The sequence below is a fragment of the Coenobita brevimanus genome, chromosome 5 (assembly GCF_032717465.1).
Source record: "Coenobita brevimanus isolate Jiangsu-jjx chromosome 5, ASM3271746v2, whole genome shotgun sequence".
Lineage (NCBI taxonomy): Eukaryota > Metazoa > Arthropoda > Malacostraca > Decapoda > Coenobitidae > Coenobita > Coenobita brevimanus.
In genome coordinates, this window is record NC_136958.1 from 22,846,394 (window position 1) to 22,862,666 (window position 16,273).

The following is a 16,273-nucleotide window of genomic DNA, read 5'->3' on the forward strand; positions in this document are numbered from 1 at the left end:
GGAAGCTGGTACTCACTCGTAATTTTCATTGCTTTCACAGTTTTTTTTTTTTTTTTGAGTATGGATTGCAAACTATTTGAAAATCATAGAATAGTGTTTCTAGTGATATTATGAGGCTGTGGTAATCATATTACGGGGTGTAAAGTGGAGACTTCGTTACCCAAATTCAGAAGTCTCCACAAATCCTACGCTACTCGATGAAAGCTCAACAAACATCCCAGGAGAAAGCTAAAGGTATGTGCCATAAGCATATATATTTATAATATTCTAGGACTAATAGCTGATTTTTGGCAAATATTTTTACAAAGTCAGTCGGAGCACGAATACCCCCACGGGACACGCAAGGAGAGCCAAAACAACCCTGCAGTTTAGGGGTTAATTTGATATTAAGTCAGAATATAGCTGGAACACAACACAGTGATGAGTCATACCAATATTAGAGTCCAGCAAACATTTTCAGTGTGACTCAGCTGACTAATGCACTTGCAAATTACTTTTGGTGGAGCATTTGTTTGTTTGTTTTTATCGCAGTGATATTTATAGAAAATCGTGGTGTTTTTATTGAAGGAGCAGTGCTATTTTTTAAACTTTATTTCATTACAGGTAATTTATTTGTTTTCTACTGTTAATGATCATATTGTTGCGTCTAGAGATTGATTGAACAATCTTGATCGTTTTTGCTGCATATGTGGAAATATTGAAATGAAATAACAGGGACAGAGCATGATATGGTTTGTTTACAAACCATATTTTGTCTGCTTTGGAATAAAACTTGGTGACCAGGACAAAATGTAGGCCTCTCACAGTGTCATCTCTGTCTGTGCTGAGGAACTAAGATAGTGGACAAAATGTAAAAAGAAGGCTCATGCTGTTGGTGTTCCGATGATATGGAGAGAACTCCAAAATCCTAGTAACGGTTGTTATATTTGTGCAAAATTCAAGGATACAACAAAACAGAATCAGAAAGAAATTGTTTATCGTTATCTTCTGTCAGCAACAAGACCTGTACCACATGGAGCTGATCTACCAGTCCCTACACCACCCTAGGGTCGATTATTATAGAAACTCACTGAGAGGAAGAAAGTTGTTCCAGTAGACGATGAAAAACTTGTCCCAACGTTTTCAAGCAACGAGCCACTGCCATTCTCTCAGGATGAATTTAATGATTTTATAAGAAACCTGGGTCTCCCCAGAGATGCTGCAAAGCTCTTGGGGTCCCGATTACAAGATGAAAACTTACTACATCCAGACACAATTTTCTCTTGGAACCTGAAATAGAAGAGAAAAAAAGTGTTTGCACCATATTTCAAGAAAGATGAATCCTTGGTTTATTGCTCTAGCGTAAGTGGCCTAGTGCAGAAACTTGGCAGAGAGTATAATGCAGAAGACTATTAATAGATTCATTTTAAAAAAGCTTGAAAGGGGCACTTCTTCATAATGGTAATAAATATGCATCAATATCTGTTGCTCATTCTGTTCATTTAAAAGAAACGTACCAGGATTTGGCAAATCTTCTCGAGGGAATCAACCACAATAAATGTCGATGGTTCATAATTATGTGGGGACCTGGAAGTTCCGTTATCTTACTGGGTCAGCAGTCAGGGTATACAAAATTACCATGTTTTCTCTGTGAGTGAGACAGCAGAGCCAAAGACTTACACTGGGTTCAGAAGCAATGGCTAAATAGAAAAAAATCCACAGGCTGGTCCCAAAAACATCCTCAGACCTAGTTTGGTGATTCCTGATGAAATACTGCTACCACTCCTTCATATGAAGCTTGGGTAAGTGAAGCAGTTTGCCCAAGCCATGTCAAAATATGGAGCCTGCTTTATGTATTTGTGCCAAAATCTTCCTGGTTTGTCTCAAGCTAAATTGAAAGAGGGCTTATATACTGGAAATGATTTTAGGAAAATGATTTCTGGTGCAGCATTTGATGGTGAGGTGAACGACGGGGAACGAGAAGTTTGGGTATCTTTCAAAGAAGTAATTTCTGAAGTTTTTAGGTTAAATAAAGATCCAGATAAAAAAAACTAAATTTGTTGATCAAGTTCAAGGAGTTGGAGAGAGAACCTGTAGTGGTATGCTGCCTGGCTCTCACCTGAGAGTCCCTGGTTCGATTCCCGGCATATTGGTAATTTCTCTGATTCAAGGAGTTGGGTTGCTTCAGGAGTTTAAAAGTTTACATTTTTAGATTCGTAATTCGTATTTTTTCCCGAAAATTGTAGAGTGGTGAGTGAAGAATAGGGTTAAAGATTCCATCAGGATGTCAAGGACTTGTAAAGAAGGTACCAGGGACGTTGGGATGTCAGTATGATCGCGGAATACTGCTGGATGATTCATAGGACACACCTGAAAAAGTGCACAAATGGTTGGCCACCAAATAAAGTTTCTGCGCTCCCCCCCCAAAAAAAAAAAAAAAAAATACAAAGACTGGAGAAGGCATATGCGAGTTATGGAATAAATAGTGTTGCTTCTTTTACGTATTCATTTTCAGTTTAGAACTATTTTATAGATAATTTGCTAAATTTTGTATATTTTTGATTTTGTATTAAAATGTGATTTGATAGAAGCATTCTAAATGTACTTTTTTTTTTTTTTTGTTAATAAATGCAGCGAAAAATAACTATTCAGAATTAAGCCAATTTTAAATGACTAAGTTTACAGACCTGTGTGACTATTTTATGGAAGTGGCACAGTACGCTTTGGAGCGAAGAGAATACCCAGGACTTTTCATAAAAGTTCTTGAGGTTCAGTTACGTACTAGATTGTTTGTTTAGTCCTTTATCTTTACTTACACAGCTACAAATTACTTCATGAATACGACGCGTGCAATGATTAATGGTGCTATCTAAATGTTATGGGGACTTGTTTATCTCATGAATTGGTTAAGATCTTATCAAACCGACCCCAGACATTGCTGGGAAGATGCGCTGTGTTCTGGCGAGGGATACTCCAACATATTACGATAAATTAACTGTCATAACTTATGCCTGTCTTTGCAGAAAAATTAGAGAAACGAGAAAATTCTGTTACCCCCACTCACCTTATTCTAGCTACACAAACAAATCTTAATTACACGATAATTTTCATTACGAAGTCAAAGTTTGCACAAAGAACAAGAGCGGGAGGGTTAGGAATCATTTTATGTCTCGTTCTTCCTACAAATAATATCCAGAGTAACGAAAGGGAATCGATTGTAAATATGCTTGAGAAATCTAACCCTGTACATCAATATCTGTTCAGACTTGTGGTAGCTTCAAAATGTTGTTATAAATACATCGGCCACGAACTTTCCAAGAAAATATTATTAAACATACATCACTGACATTTCTGAAGCGGTAAGTTATTAGCAGTCCTGAGAAGAATCACTTGATGGACATTATTCTAAGTGACATTTGAGGCCTCGTAGAGTCCATTTCTTTGCCACAGATTTTGTATTTAGCACTGAATCATTCTCTCATATGTAATTTATGTCCTTTCTGTACGGACCTAGTATGCATCAATAACATACAAGAGGACATTAGTGTACAGTGTACAGAATGGATCTCTAAGTAAGATGTGTAACAAAATACAGAAAACCATTAAAATAAGACCTTATCTCTAACTCTCTTCAGGCAGCTTGGACACGCTTCTTCCCAGCTTATAAAGAGATGCAGCGTAGGATTAAGGCTGGAGAGATCGGGGAAGTGCGGCACATCATGACCAATATAGGCATCGACGTCAAGCACAATCCAAGAAGCGAGTGAGTAGAGCCACCCCAAGTAGATAAGTGCTCAGTGGTAGATTTGAGGGAGGAGGGAATCTGAACCTGCCCCTCAGAGTAATAACATGAGCAATAATAATAATAATAATATTAATAATAATAATAATAATAATAATAATAATAATAACAATAATATTCATAATGAAACACCGAGAATTCAGGCCCTGAGTTTTCAGTGCCAAACTCTGTTCTGTATGCCTTCGCCAAGCCTTGTTCACAGACTTGCTATACTACCTCCATCATCTTGCTGACCTAATCAGTTCATTGTCTCTTCATACTCTATGACTGACAAAAGCTTGGTCGAAATCCGTCAAGAGGTTCTGAAGTTATCATGCCCACAAGGATTAGAAAAAGAAGAGTGGTATTTCATAACAAGGCCTCGGAGTCCCTGGGGAGGGGGGGAGAGGACTGTCAAATCCCCCACCATCTGCCCTCACCTGGTGAGTGCCAAACAACATGCCTGGAACCACCGTCTGACTTATATACTTCTTCATTTCTGCAACTTTCGCGGCTTTTCCTCTAACTTTTCCTCTAACTTTCTGTTGAGCATCACCTTTCCTCCTCTAAACCTCACCTTCTATTCCTAACTGAGATTCGGCTTTCTGAGGTGACTGATTGCAAACTCTTTTCTGTATTCTCCAACTTTCTCTAAACTCATTTCAAAGGCAAAGGTAGCTATTGTGAATATGTATAAAACAACATATTTGCCTTCTTGTTCCTGAACTTGAATATTCTGAATTCTCTACTCTCTGGCTTCGGCTGTCCTGTCACTCTGTGACTAAATATATCTGTGCTGTTTGTTTAACCCCTAACTGTACTATGAAGATTTCTTTGACTATCTTATTTCTAAGATGGAACTCATCCTATCAAATTCTCCTTTCTCTGAAATCTCCCTACTAAGAGATTTCGGTGTTCACCATCACCTTTGGCTCTCTGTTTATGCTGATCAACCTGGTGAGCAAGCCTACATTTTTCTATGCTTCATGACCTAGAGCTGATGGTATAGCACCCTACCCGTATCCCACACCACCTTGGAGAGGGTTCCAACATACAATAATAATCCTTCTGCTTATGCTGTTAATCTTTTCTCTCCGTTGGCCTCCTCCAATCATTACCTTATCCCCTTAACCTGTCTTATTATTCTGATTAAAGGTCTTCTGGCAGTACTTCTTTGATTTTCCCCAGAATGATCGATTCCATGGCGGAGAGCCATCTGGGTGTGCCTTGAGCAATACGGAGGATATTTTCCTAGGCATGTAAGCATACATTCCTTTCTCATATCCTTTGACTACTGCAAAAGAACCTTTGTTTAATCACACATGTTTTAATGCTGTCCACAACAAGGAGAAAGACTACAAAAGGTACCAGAGCCAACCCATCCCTGAATCTTATCCCATTTATGTTTCTGCCCGGAATCATGCTAAGTCTGTTCTTCGCTCTGCAAAAAATGATTTCATTCAAAGTAAATGCTCTGAAATTTCCAACTCGGGTTCTCCCCGCTCCTGGCACCTTGCCAAAAACCTTTCTAACAACTTTACCTCATAATCCTTCCCTCCTCTTTTCCACTCTGATGATAGCTATTTCTTCTAGTGATAAAGCAGAAATTTTTACTCAGACTTTCTCCTTCACTTCCACCTTAGATTTCGGTGCTGTTCCTCCTCTGACTTCCTCATGGCTGACATTAAAATTTCTTCAATTGATGTATTTTCTGCCATCACTGGCCTCAATACTAACAAGGTATAGGAGCCTGATGGGGTCCCTATTGTTGTCCTCAAGAACTGTGCTTCTGTGTGTACACCCTGCCTAGGTAAACTTTTTCACCTTTGTCTATCAACTTGTACACTTTCTTCATGCTGAAAGTTTGCTCTCATTATGTGTGTCCCAAAGAAGGGCGACAGATCCCGTCCTTGTAACTATAGCCCAATTGCATTAACATCCTGTATTTCAAAAATTTTTGAGTCTATTAAAAAAATTTAAAGCATCTTTCCTATCACAACCTTCTTTCTAATCGTTATTATGGTGTCCACCAGGGACGCTCCACTGGCGATCTTCTCACCTACTTCTCAGACTCCTGGTCATCCTCCTTTCGACTCTTTGGCAAAAGCTTTGCGATTGTACCAGACATCTAAAAGGCTTTCGGTCGAGTCTGGCATAAATACTCAATTTCCCAACTACCCTGTTATGGTTACTATCCTTCTATCTGTGCTTTCATCTCTCTCTTGCTTTCTGGTTGTTTTAGAGCTTCTGTTGTAGACGGCCACCACTCATTTCCTAGAGCTATCAATAAGGTGTTTCTCTGGGCTTTGTCCTATCACTAGTTCTCTTCATTTTATTCATCAGTGACCATCAAAGGTGCACATCTAATCCTATCCACTTAAATGCTGATGGCTCAACCCTTCATCTTTCCATTCACTTCCTACAGCATGCATCTCAGCAGTTACTTCAGGAAACAAGGAATGAGGCTATGGCATACCATGTCTGACTTGGCTTTATATCTCTGATTGGGGTAAAAGTAATCTTGTTTTTAATGCAGCAAAAATTCAGTTTTTACATCTATCAGTTAGACAAAACCTTCTGCCGGAGTTCTCTCTAATTTTTTAACGATATTATCTGTCCTAACATCTGTCAATCACAAAAAGTCTTAGGGAGGAGCTCCCTCTACTTTTTAACAATATCTAGGTCAGTCCAGGATCATATTTAAACATACTTGGGGTTTCATTCTCTCGAGATTTATCTTGGAAAAAACAAATTACCTCTCTTGTAAAATCTACTTCCAAGAGATTAAGTGTCTTAAGCTGACGCCGTGCCTTCTTTACCCCTGCAGAGTTGTTGACTATATACACAGATTTTATTCACCCGTGTAGAGTACAACTCTCATGTGTAGGGAGGTTCCCCACATACAACTCTTCTCAACATGCTGGGATAAAAGACTTTTCATCTCATCACCTCTTCTCTTCACAATGGCTCTCTTTAACCTCTGTCTCTTCACTACACTGTTGCATCTTTATCTCCTTTGCATCGTTACTTCAGTGGTCACAGCTTCTCTGTGCTTTCTGCTTGCGTGCTTTCACCACTACAGCAGGCACATAGCACCCTTCTAGCAACAAAAATCTCATCCTTTTTCTGTCCAAGTCTCTAGTGCAAAAGTTACTGTAACCGTTACTCCCAGTATTTCATGCATGCAACAGGTCAACTGTGGAACTGTCTTACTCTGTCTGTATTTCCTAGTGCCTATGATCTCCAGTCTTTCAAACGCAGTGTGTCCAGGTATCTTGAACGGTCTTGAATTTGGCACTCTTTGTTGTTGTCGTTTTCTTGGAGGGATCAATTGTCCTTGGTCCCTTCTCTAGCATAAAAAAATATGATGTTGACCCCGTGTGACTTTCACCTTTGAACTCTTGACCTACCTGACCTATTATTAGTTCATCATCTCATACTGCATCACTGACAAAACTTTGGTGGAAATCCATTGGAGATAATAAAACAACCACAATAGCATTATGGGTACATGCCAACAAGGATAAAATAGGTCAACTCCATGACCATGACCTCTTACCCCATGACTTTGCAAACTTAATCAGTTTATTATCCCTTCATACTGTATAACTGACAGAAGTTTACTCAGAATCTGTCATGGGATTCAGGAGTTGTCACACCCACAAGAATAAATTATGGTGACCATTCATGACCTTGACCTTCAATCTCTTCACCTAGTTCAACTAATCAGTTCATTATCTTCTCATACTGCATCACTGGCATAAGTTTGGTGGAAATCCGTTGATGGGTTCAGGAGATACTGTGACCAGAATTGAGTTACAGATGTACGTATGTATGCAAGCACCCATGCATGGACGGACAGACTAATCACTTAATGTCTCCTCAGCCCTAGGAAGGAGGAGACTTAAAAAAACCTGAGAACTCAGGCCCCGAGATGTTGACTCATAATAATACTCAGTATGCCTCTGTAAAGCCTTGCACATGGACCTGCCATACAACCTCCATGACAGGGCTCAGTGTGGGTTGAAAGGAGGCTAAATTAATGTAAACTAAATCGACCTCATATGACCTTGACCTTTGACCTCGACCTTGCTGACCTAAGCAGTTCGTCACATCTCCATTTTGTATCACAAAAAAAAAAAAAAAAAAAAAAGTTTGGTCAAAATCAGTCAAGGGGTTCAGGAGACATTGCATCCACATCCATATGACAGTGACCTTTGGCCCCTTTACCTTGCTGACTTATTCAGTTCATCGTCTCATCATACTGTGTCATTGTACTGTTACACTGAAAAAATTGGGTCAAAATTTGTCAAGGAGTTCAGGAGATATTACACCCAGATCTATATGACCTTGACCTTTGACCCTTCGACTTTGCTGAGCGAATCAGTTCATCATCTCTTCAGCTTGTATCATTGACAGAATTTTGGTTGAAATCTGTTCAGGGCTTCAGGAGATATCGTACCCACACCGTATGACATTGACCATTGACTTGTTGACCTTGCTGCATTCAGATAATCATCCTTTCATACTGAATCACTGGAAAAATTTTGGTCAAAGTCTGTCCAGGGGTTCCAGAAGTATCTTGCACACATCCATATGACCTTGACCTTTGAACCCTTGAGCTTACTAATCTAATCAGTTCACCATCCGTACATATTGTAGCACTGACAAAACTTTGGTCGAAATCCATCGAAGGTTTTATGGAGATATTGTGCTCACACACATATGACTTTGACCTTGGACCCCTTGATCTAGCTGACCTAATTATATCATCATCCCTTCATACTGTGTCCAAGTCCATATGACCTTGACTATTGACACCTTTTTTTAATGCAAGGAAGTAGGAATGAATTGCCAGCAGCCCACAAACCGTTCCTTCCAAGAAATACAAAAAAGAGCCAAATTCAAGATCCATTCATTTCGAGCTGCCTGGACACAATGTTTTTGAAAGACTGGAGATCATAGGAAGTAGGAAATATAGACAGAGGGAGATAGTTCCAGAGTTGACCTGTTGCATAAATGAAGGACTGGGAATAACAGTTAATTCTTGCATTGGAGAGTTGTTCATAAAAGGGATGAGAGTTTGTGGCCAGTCAGGTGCTACACACCCATCGTACATGTGGAGGAATGCAAGCAGACAGTTCAGAGGAGCAGTGACAATGGATGTAACGATAGAACAGAGATAAAGATGCAACAGTGCAGCGAAGAGACAGAGGTTTAAGAGGGTAAGAGGAGGAGAGTTAATGAGATGAAAAGCCTTTGACTCCACCCTGTTGAGAAGAGCTGCATGTGGGGAGCCTCCCCACATATGAGAGTTGTACTTCACACATGGGTGAAAAAAACCTGTGTATGTCAACAACCGTGCAGGGGTAAAGAAGGTACAAGGTCAGCTTAGCAGACCTAATCTCTTGGAAGCAGATTTTACAAGAGATGTAATATGATCTGTCCAAGATAAGTCCCAAGTGAATGAAAAACAAGCATGTTCAAGGATGATGCAGGATTTAGCTGGATATCATTAACCCCTTAACCACGGGGCGTTACTTTCGTGATGCATGGGAACAAGGGATCATACCGCGGGGCGTCATTTTTGTGATTCTGTGTTATTTTGAATTCGCCCGGGCTTTCAAGTGGTGGCTTGTATCATCTATCAGTGCTGCCAATGTCCAACACTAGTCAGCACTCCTAATCTCATCTGTACTCCCATCCATTGTTGACAATTTAGCCATTTCTCCCTGTTCTTGACTCCCCTCCCTACCTCCCCTCCATTACCCTCTCCTCTCGCCTGCCCGGCCGCGCTACGCTAAGTAAATCTTCCCTGGAATTTTCCACTGATTTTATCCATTGAAATAAGCCCTATGCCCTATTCTTATACCAAATAATATATACAAAAAAGAAATAAGGTAAGTGATAGTGCCATACACCTGGAATTGGCTAACTATCACCTGACAGCACCTCACGTGCACTCGTTCGCTACTTTTCGCTGTTTATTTCCCCTTGAAATATGCCTTATAATCTATTGTTGTAATAAAAATATATATAAGGAGAGAAGGGAGAAACCTAAGTGATATTTACATTCACCTGGAACTACCTAATTATTCCAGGCCACCACACTGTATTCTATGCTAAGTAAATCTTCCCATGAATTTTCCACTGATTTCATCCATTGAAATAAGCCCTATGCTCTATTCTTATACTAAATAATATATACAAAAAAGAAATAAGGTAATTGATAGTGCCATACACCTGGAATTGGCTAATTATCACCTGACAACACCTCACATGCACTCGTTCGCTAATTTTTGCTGTTTATTTCCTCTTGAAATATGCTGTATAAACTATTGTTGTAATAAAAATATATATAAGGAGGGAAGGGAGAAGCCTAAGTGATATTTACATTTACCTGGAACTGCCTAATTTATTATGTATTGTCTAGATTTGCTGCCAATCATTTCGTAGCTATATATTAGCAGCTGTCATAAGGCCTACTTTGGCAGTATTGCTCTCCCCCTAGGCAGGCCACCAGTATCAGTTTACTGTCATCTTTCAAGGTGAAACCACGTCGGATTCGCGCCTGTCAAATTCTGCTGCCTTTTAGCCCCATGCAAAGGGCCCTGTGACCTCTACCCCCTACTAAACCTCGTGTGGAAAGAGGTAAATGGCTGACAAATGATAGAGAGTGACTACATTCTTTCTGGTGAGTAAAACAGTGCAAGTGGAAATGTAAATAATGTGTAAATAATGTGTAAACAACAAGTGAAAGTAATGAATGTAAATATAAGTGAACAGTGGAAAATAGTTTTATAAGTTACTGCAAGTGACAGTGCCTAACACAGTGTAAATAAAATAAAAGTGTAAATAATGTAAATAATATAGAGAATGTAAATAGAAATGTAAATGAGTAGTATTATCAGAATGCAAGTATATATACTAGAAGTAATGAAAGTGAAAGGTTCACTCTAGCATGTATGAATATTATGAGTTATGAAACTGAAGGTGAAAGTGACATTCACTCTCAACACTAGTATACAGGACGAGAAGTGAATGCTACGTTTTTACTGATAGAGAAATTGAATGCCTACAGTGACAATAAAGTACTATTACTGAAGGAAACTTATGGATAAAGATATATATAAGTGTTATATAGTAATAGAAATAAAAAGTGTGAGGGGTTTGATGAATAATAAATGACAGAACACCAGCGGCGAACGATCACAAGTGGGAAGGTCATACGCCCTCGTAATTTTCATTGCTTTCACAGTGTTTTTTTTTTTTTGAGTATGGATTCCAAGCTATTTGAGAATCATAGAATAGTGTTTCTAGTGATAATATCTGGCTGTGGTAATCATATGACGGGTTGTTGGGAAGTGTAAAGTGGAGACTTCGTTACCCAACTTCAGAGGTCTCCACAAGTCCTACGGTACTCGACGAAGGCTCAACAAACATCCCAGGAGAAAGCTGAAGGTACGTGCCATACGCATATTTATTTTTAATACTCTTGGACTAATAACTGATTTTTGGCAAATATTTTTAGAGAGTGTCGGAGCGCGAATATGCCTGCGGGAGCCGCAAGTCTAAGCAAAACAAGCCCGCGGTTTAGGGGTTAAACATTAGTGGGGAGTCCTGTGGATGATTTTGTCGGGTTGATAGGTGTAAGAACTGAGTCTTTGATGCATTAAAAACAAGATTATTTTTACCCCAGTCAGAGATACGAGCCAAGTCAGACATTAGGTGTGCCAATGCTTCATCCCTCGTTCGTTGAAGTATCTGCTGAAACGGACGTTGTGGGAACCAAAGGGAAAGGTGATAGATGGAATTATCAGCATACGAGTGGATAGGGTTAGATGTACAGCTTAGAAGGTCATTGATGAATAAACGGAAGAGAGTTGGTGATAGGACAGAGCCCTGAGGAACACCATCGTTGATAGATCTAGGAGAAGAATGATGCCCGTCTACAACAGTGGCTAAAGAGCGACCAGAATGGAAGCTATAGATGAAGGCACAGATAGAAGGCTAGAAACTGTATGAGGGCAGTTTGGAAATAAAAGATTTATGGCAAACTCGATCGATAGCCTTTGAGATGTCAAGTGCAATAGCAAAGCTTTTGCCAAAGTCCCGAAAGGAGGATGACCATGAGTCTGAAAGGTAAGTGAGAAGATCGCCAGTGGGGTGTTCCTGACGGAACCCATCCTGACGATCAGAAAGAAGGTGGTGATAGGAAAGATGCTTTAAAAGTTTACTGTTAAGACTTGAACTGAAAACTTTTGAGATACATGATGTTAAAGCAATTGGACCATAGTTAGAGCATTGGGAATGGTCACCCTTCTTTGGGACTGGCTGAATGAGAGCATAATTCTAGCAAGAGAGAAAGGTACAAGTTGATAGACAAAGGCAAAAGAGTTTGCCTAGGCAGGGTGTAAGCACAGAAGCACAGTTCTTGAGGACAAGAGGAGGGACTCCATCAGGCCTATATGCCTTGTTACTACTGAGGCCAGTGATGGCAGAAAATGCATCAGCTGAAGAAAGCTTAATGTCAGCCATGAGGAAGTCAGGGGGGGGAAGTGATGGAGGAACAGCACTGGTATCATGTAAAGTGGAATTGGAGGAGAAAGTCTGAGTGAAGAGATCTGCTTTATCAGTAGAAGAAAGAGATACAGAGCTATCAGAATAGAAAAGAGGAGGTAAGGATGAAGAGGTAAAGCTGTTAGAAAGGTTTTTCGCAAGGTGCCAGAAGGAGTGCGAAGAATTCGAGTTAGAGATTTGAGAGCATTTAGTATGGATGAATTTATTTTTAGCAGAGCAAACAACAGAATTAGCACGATTGCGGGCAGAAACATAAAACAAATGTGATTCAGGGGTGGGTCGACTCTGGTACCTCCCTATTTCTCATCACTGAAAGCAGTGATGAGAAAGAGGGAGGTGAGTATGAAAGTTAAGAAGTCACTGCATGATGGTATTGTGATCCCTACCCTGACGTATGGAAGCGAGGCGTGGACCTTGCAAGAGGGGAACAAGTCAAGAGTGAGAGCAGTGGAAATGAGTTACTTGAGAGGAGCATGTGGAGTGACGTGGAGGGACAGGTTGACGAATGAAGAAGTGAAGGAACGCTGTGGGGTAGATGTGAATGTGGTTGAAAAGATTAGGAGAAATACACTGAGGTGGTTTGGACATGTGGAGAGAATGGAGAATGAAAGACTGACTAAGAGGGTGTATGTAGGTGAGGTGGAGGGAGGGAAAGGGAGGGGTAGACCGAGGATGAGGTGGAGGGATGGAGTTGAGAGGTATATGAGGGAGGGGGGGGTGAGTTGGGGGGAGGGGAGTCAAATGGTGGGTGACAGAGTGACTTGGAGGCGTTTTGTCTGCGGCCACCCTTTGCGGGATTAGGGCGTCGGGCTATAGATAGATAGATAGATAGTGATTAAACCAAGGCTTTCTTGCATTAGTCAATGAATATGAGAAGGGGATGTATCCTTCCATGCCTGAGAGAATAACCTCCGTAATGCACAAGGTACAATCAGATGGCTCCCGGGCATGGAAGCAATAATCATTCCATGGAAAATCAAAGAAGTTCTGCCTGAGGACTTCCCAATCTGCAGCTCCAAAATGCCACAGTCAACTTTTCTTTGGAGGGTCCACAGGCTGTACAGAGCAATAATATTGTAATAAGGTTGTGATCAGAGGAGCCCAATGGAGGAGAAAGATTAACAGTGTAAGCAGAAGGATTAGTTGTAAGGAAGAGGTCAAATATGTTGGAGCTCTCTCCAAAGTGGTCAGAGATACAAGTAGGGTGCTGTACAAGCTGCTCTAGGTCATTAACCTGCGGCGTCCTGTCGACGTGAATTAACGTCCACATATTTTGTCACTGCCAATCCCGTTGATGTTCATAAACGCGAATCAATTGCAAGGTCCCTAATTTGCACAATTTTCAATTTTCGCGAGTGATTTTTGGTACGTATACACTGGACACCTTCCTCTACAAGATGCCAGGCAGGGACAATGCCATACCCAGCATGACCTCCCCCCCCCTGCATGCCATTGTCTTAGCAATTCACCTGTTACCAGTGACCTGGCCAGTAAAGCCATATCATGCCACGCTACGAAGTTCAGGGCCAGAGTGATTCCCCAATCGATGTCAATGTGGAGGACAAACTTTACATAGCATTAGAGGAAGAAACAGTCAGAAATGATGATCAGGTAATGTCGCCAAAAAAGGTCAGGTATGTTGATGTGTTTCATGAGTGAAACAGTGCTTATATTGTCTATATTACTGTGTGAAAACCAATATTCTCTTGTATTACATATAAATTCGTACCAAATAAATAAATAAATACCGTTTATGAGTGGTGTGGAATGGTTACACTCCCATAGAACTCGTTTTCTTTGGAGCCAGCCTGATAGAAAACACAGTAAGGTGAGGAGGTACTGCTACCTGTATCGAGTATTTTAAACCTCAGGTGAGCGATTTCTTTATGATTTTTCGATGTTTCTCACCAAAAGCGGAGGTTTGGGCCAAAAATTTTTTTTTCCAAAAATGGTCGGGATTGGGGGGAGTCAGTGGTGGAAAAGTGGTCGGGATGAGGCGGGTTAAGGATAGAAATGATGTAGGCTTGTTCACAAGGTGGATCAATGAAAGGAGAGGAGAGCCAAAGGTTGTGGTGAACATTGAAATCTCCTAGAATGGAGATTTCAGAGAAAGGAGAGCTGGATAGAATGTGTTCGATCGTGGAAGTAAGATAGTCGAAAAATTTTTTACAGTCAGTAGAATTGGGGGATAAATAAACAGTACAGATATATTTAGTCAGAGAATGACAAGAAAGCTAAAGCCAGAGAGTTGAAAATTCAGAAGAATAAAGTTCAGGAACATGAGAGCAAGATAAGTCATTGTGTACATATTCACAGCAACCACCTTTGGCTTTGAAATGAGTATAGAGAAAGTAGGAGGATACAGAAAAGGGTTTCCTGACAGTTGCCTCAGATAGCTGAGTATCAGTCAGGAAGAGAAGGTGAGGTTTAAAGGAGAAGAGGTGGTGCTCAACAAAGCAAAACTTAGAGGAAAGGCCACGAATGTTGCAGAAATGAAGGAGTGAGTCAGACAGTAGTTCCAATAATCTTGTTGAGTCGTCACCGGGAGAGAGGCGGATGGTGGGGGTATTTATGTCCCCCCCCCCCGGGGACTCTGAGGTTTGCTGGAATACCGCCATTTTTCTTTTTTAATTTTGAAAAGAAAGTGTAGTGTGTACTGTGCATGTAGTATGGTGTTGACAGTTAAAAGAATCTTGGAGAGCATGCTGGCCTACTCTCTATGTTACTGAAACAGTGAAAAAGTTCAGGAAAGGGGGATGGTCAGGATCTAGTCCTGAAGGCTGATGAAATGGGAGCTCCATCTCTCCCTGTCATCAACTTTCCATGCACATTGGGAGTACTGCCCTGCTTGACTGGTGCTACAGTCTACTATCACTGACAAAAGATGGTTCAGGAGATATTGCACCCACATCCATACGACCTGGACTTTTGACCCCTTGACCTTGCTCACCAAATGACTTCATCTTCCATTCATACTGTATCACTGACAAAAGTTTTGTTGAAATCTGTTTAGGGGTTCATGAGATATTGCTCCCACACCAATATGGCCTTGACCTTTGACCCCTTCCTAGCTGGCCTAATTACTTCATCATCCCTTCATACTGTGTCACAGACAAAAGTCAGGTCAAATCCTTTAAAGGGTTCAGGAGGTGTGCCCACAAGGCTAAAGTAAGTCAACCCCCTATAGCCTTAACCCTAGACCCCTTGTCCTAGATTACCTAATCAGTTCATCAACTCCTTATACTGCATCACTGACAAAATTCTGGTGAATATCTGTTAATGAGTTCACGAGATACCATGCCCACAATAGTGTTACAGACACATTCCCACAAAGGTAGACTAAATCGACCCTGTCTCTGATCCCTCGACCTTGCTGTCTTAATCAGTTCATCATCCCTTCATACTATATGAGGCCCTCCGTATAAGAAGGGCGAAACACGCCACCCCCCTCAAAGTGCGTTTTATGTGGTATAGCACTGTATTGAGGTGTCTACTTTTACGTGGAAGTGGACAAAAGTCCATTCTCCCAGTGGAAATATGGTAGAAAATCACATAAAACCAAGTGATACTCTCGACCATCAGTGCAGCAGGCACTCCGTGCTGAGTGAGAAAATCCCAATAAGAGAGGCTTTTCGTACCGTCAGAATAGTGGCGCCAGCCAAGCCGAGTCGCCTATCTTATTGGGGACTTCCCTGGGGCAACCACCCGGATTACAATGGCGGGGTATCCTGTGTGCGTTCGTCCTGTGGCGCGGGGGCTGTATCAGCCAATGAGAACCTCCGCTACCATCACGTGACTGCCTGCAGCCAATGGGAGCCCAGTATGCGGGCGGCCATGACAGTCCCTTTTTGATTTGTTCCCGGCTGCGGAGCTAGCACGGACGCTCTTAGCTTTTTTGTTTTTTTCCCTTGACATACTAGTGCAACTTCATTC

The 16,273-nt window shown here is 41.0% G+C and overlaps 1 protein-coding gene across 1 annotated transcript in view; it reads left to right on the forward strand.

Annotated features, from left to right (window-relative positions):
* Window positions 1-16,273, forward strand: part of LOC145398469 (trans-1,2-dihydrobenzene-1,2-diol dehydrogenase-like) — an 88,806-nt gene that overhangs the window by 23,981 nt on the left and 48,552 nt on the right. Inside the window, exon 4 of the mRNA XM_080271349.1 lies at window positions 3,615-3,742. Coding sequence (XP_080127475.1) covers window positions 3,615-3,742 — 128 coding nt within the window. The remainder of the gene's footprint in view (window positions 1-3,614; window positions 3,743-16,273) is intronic.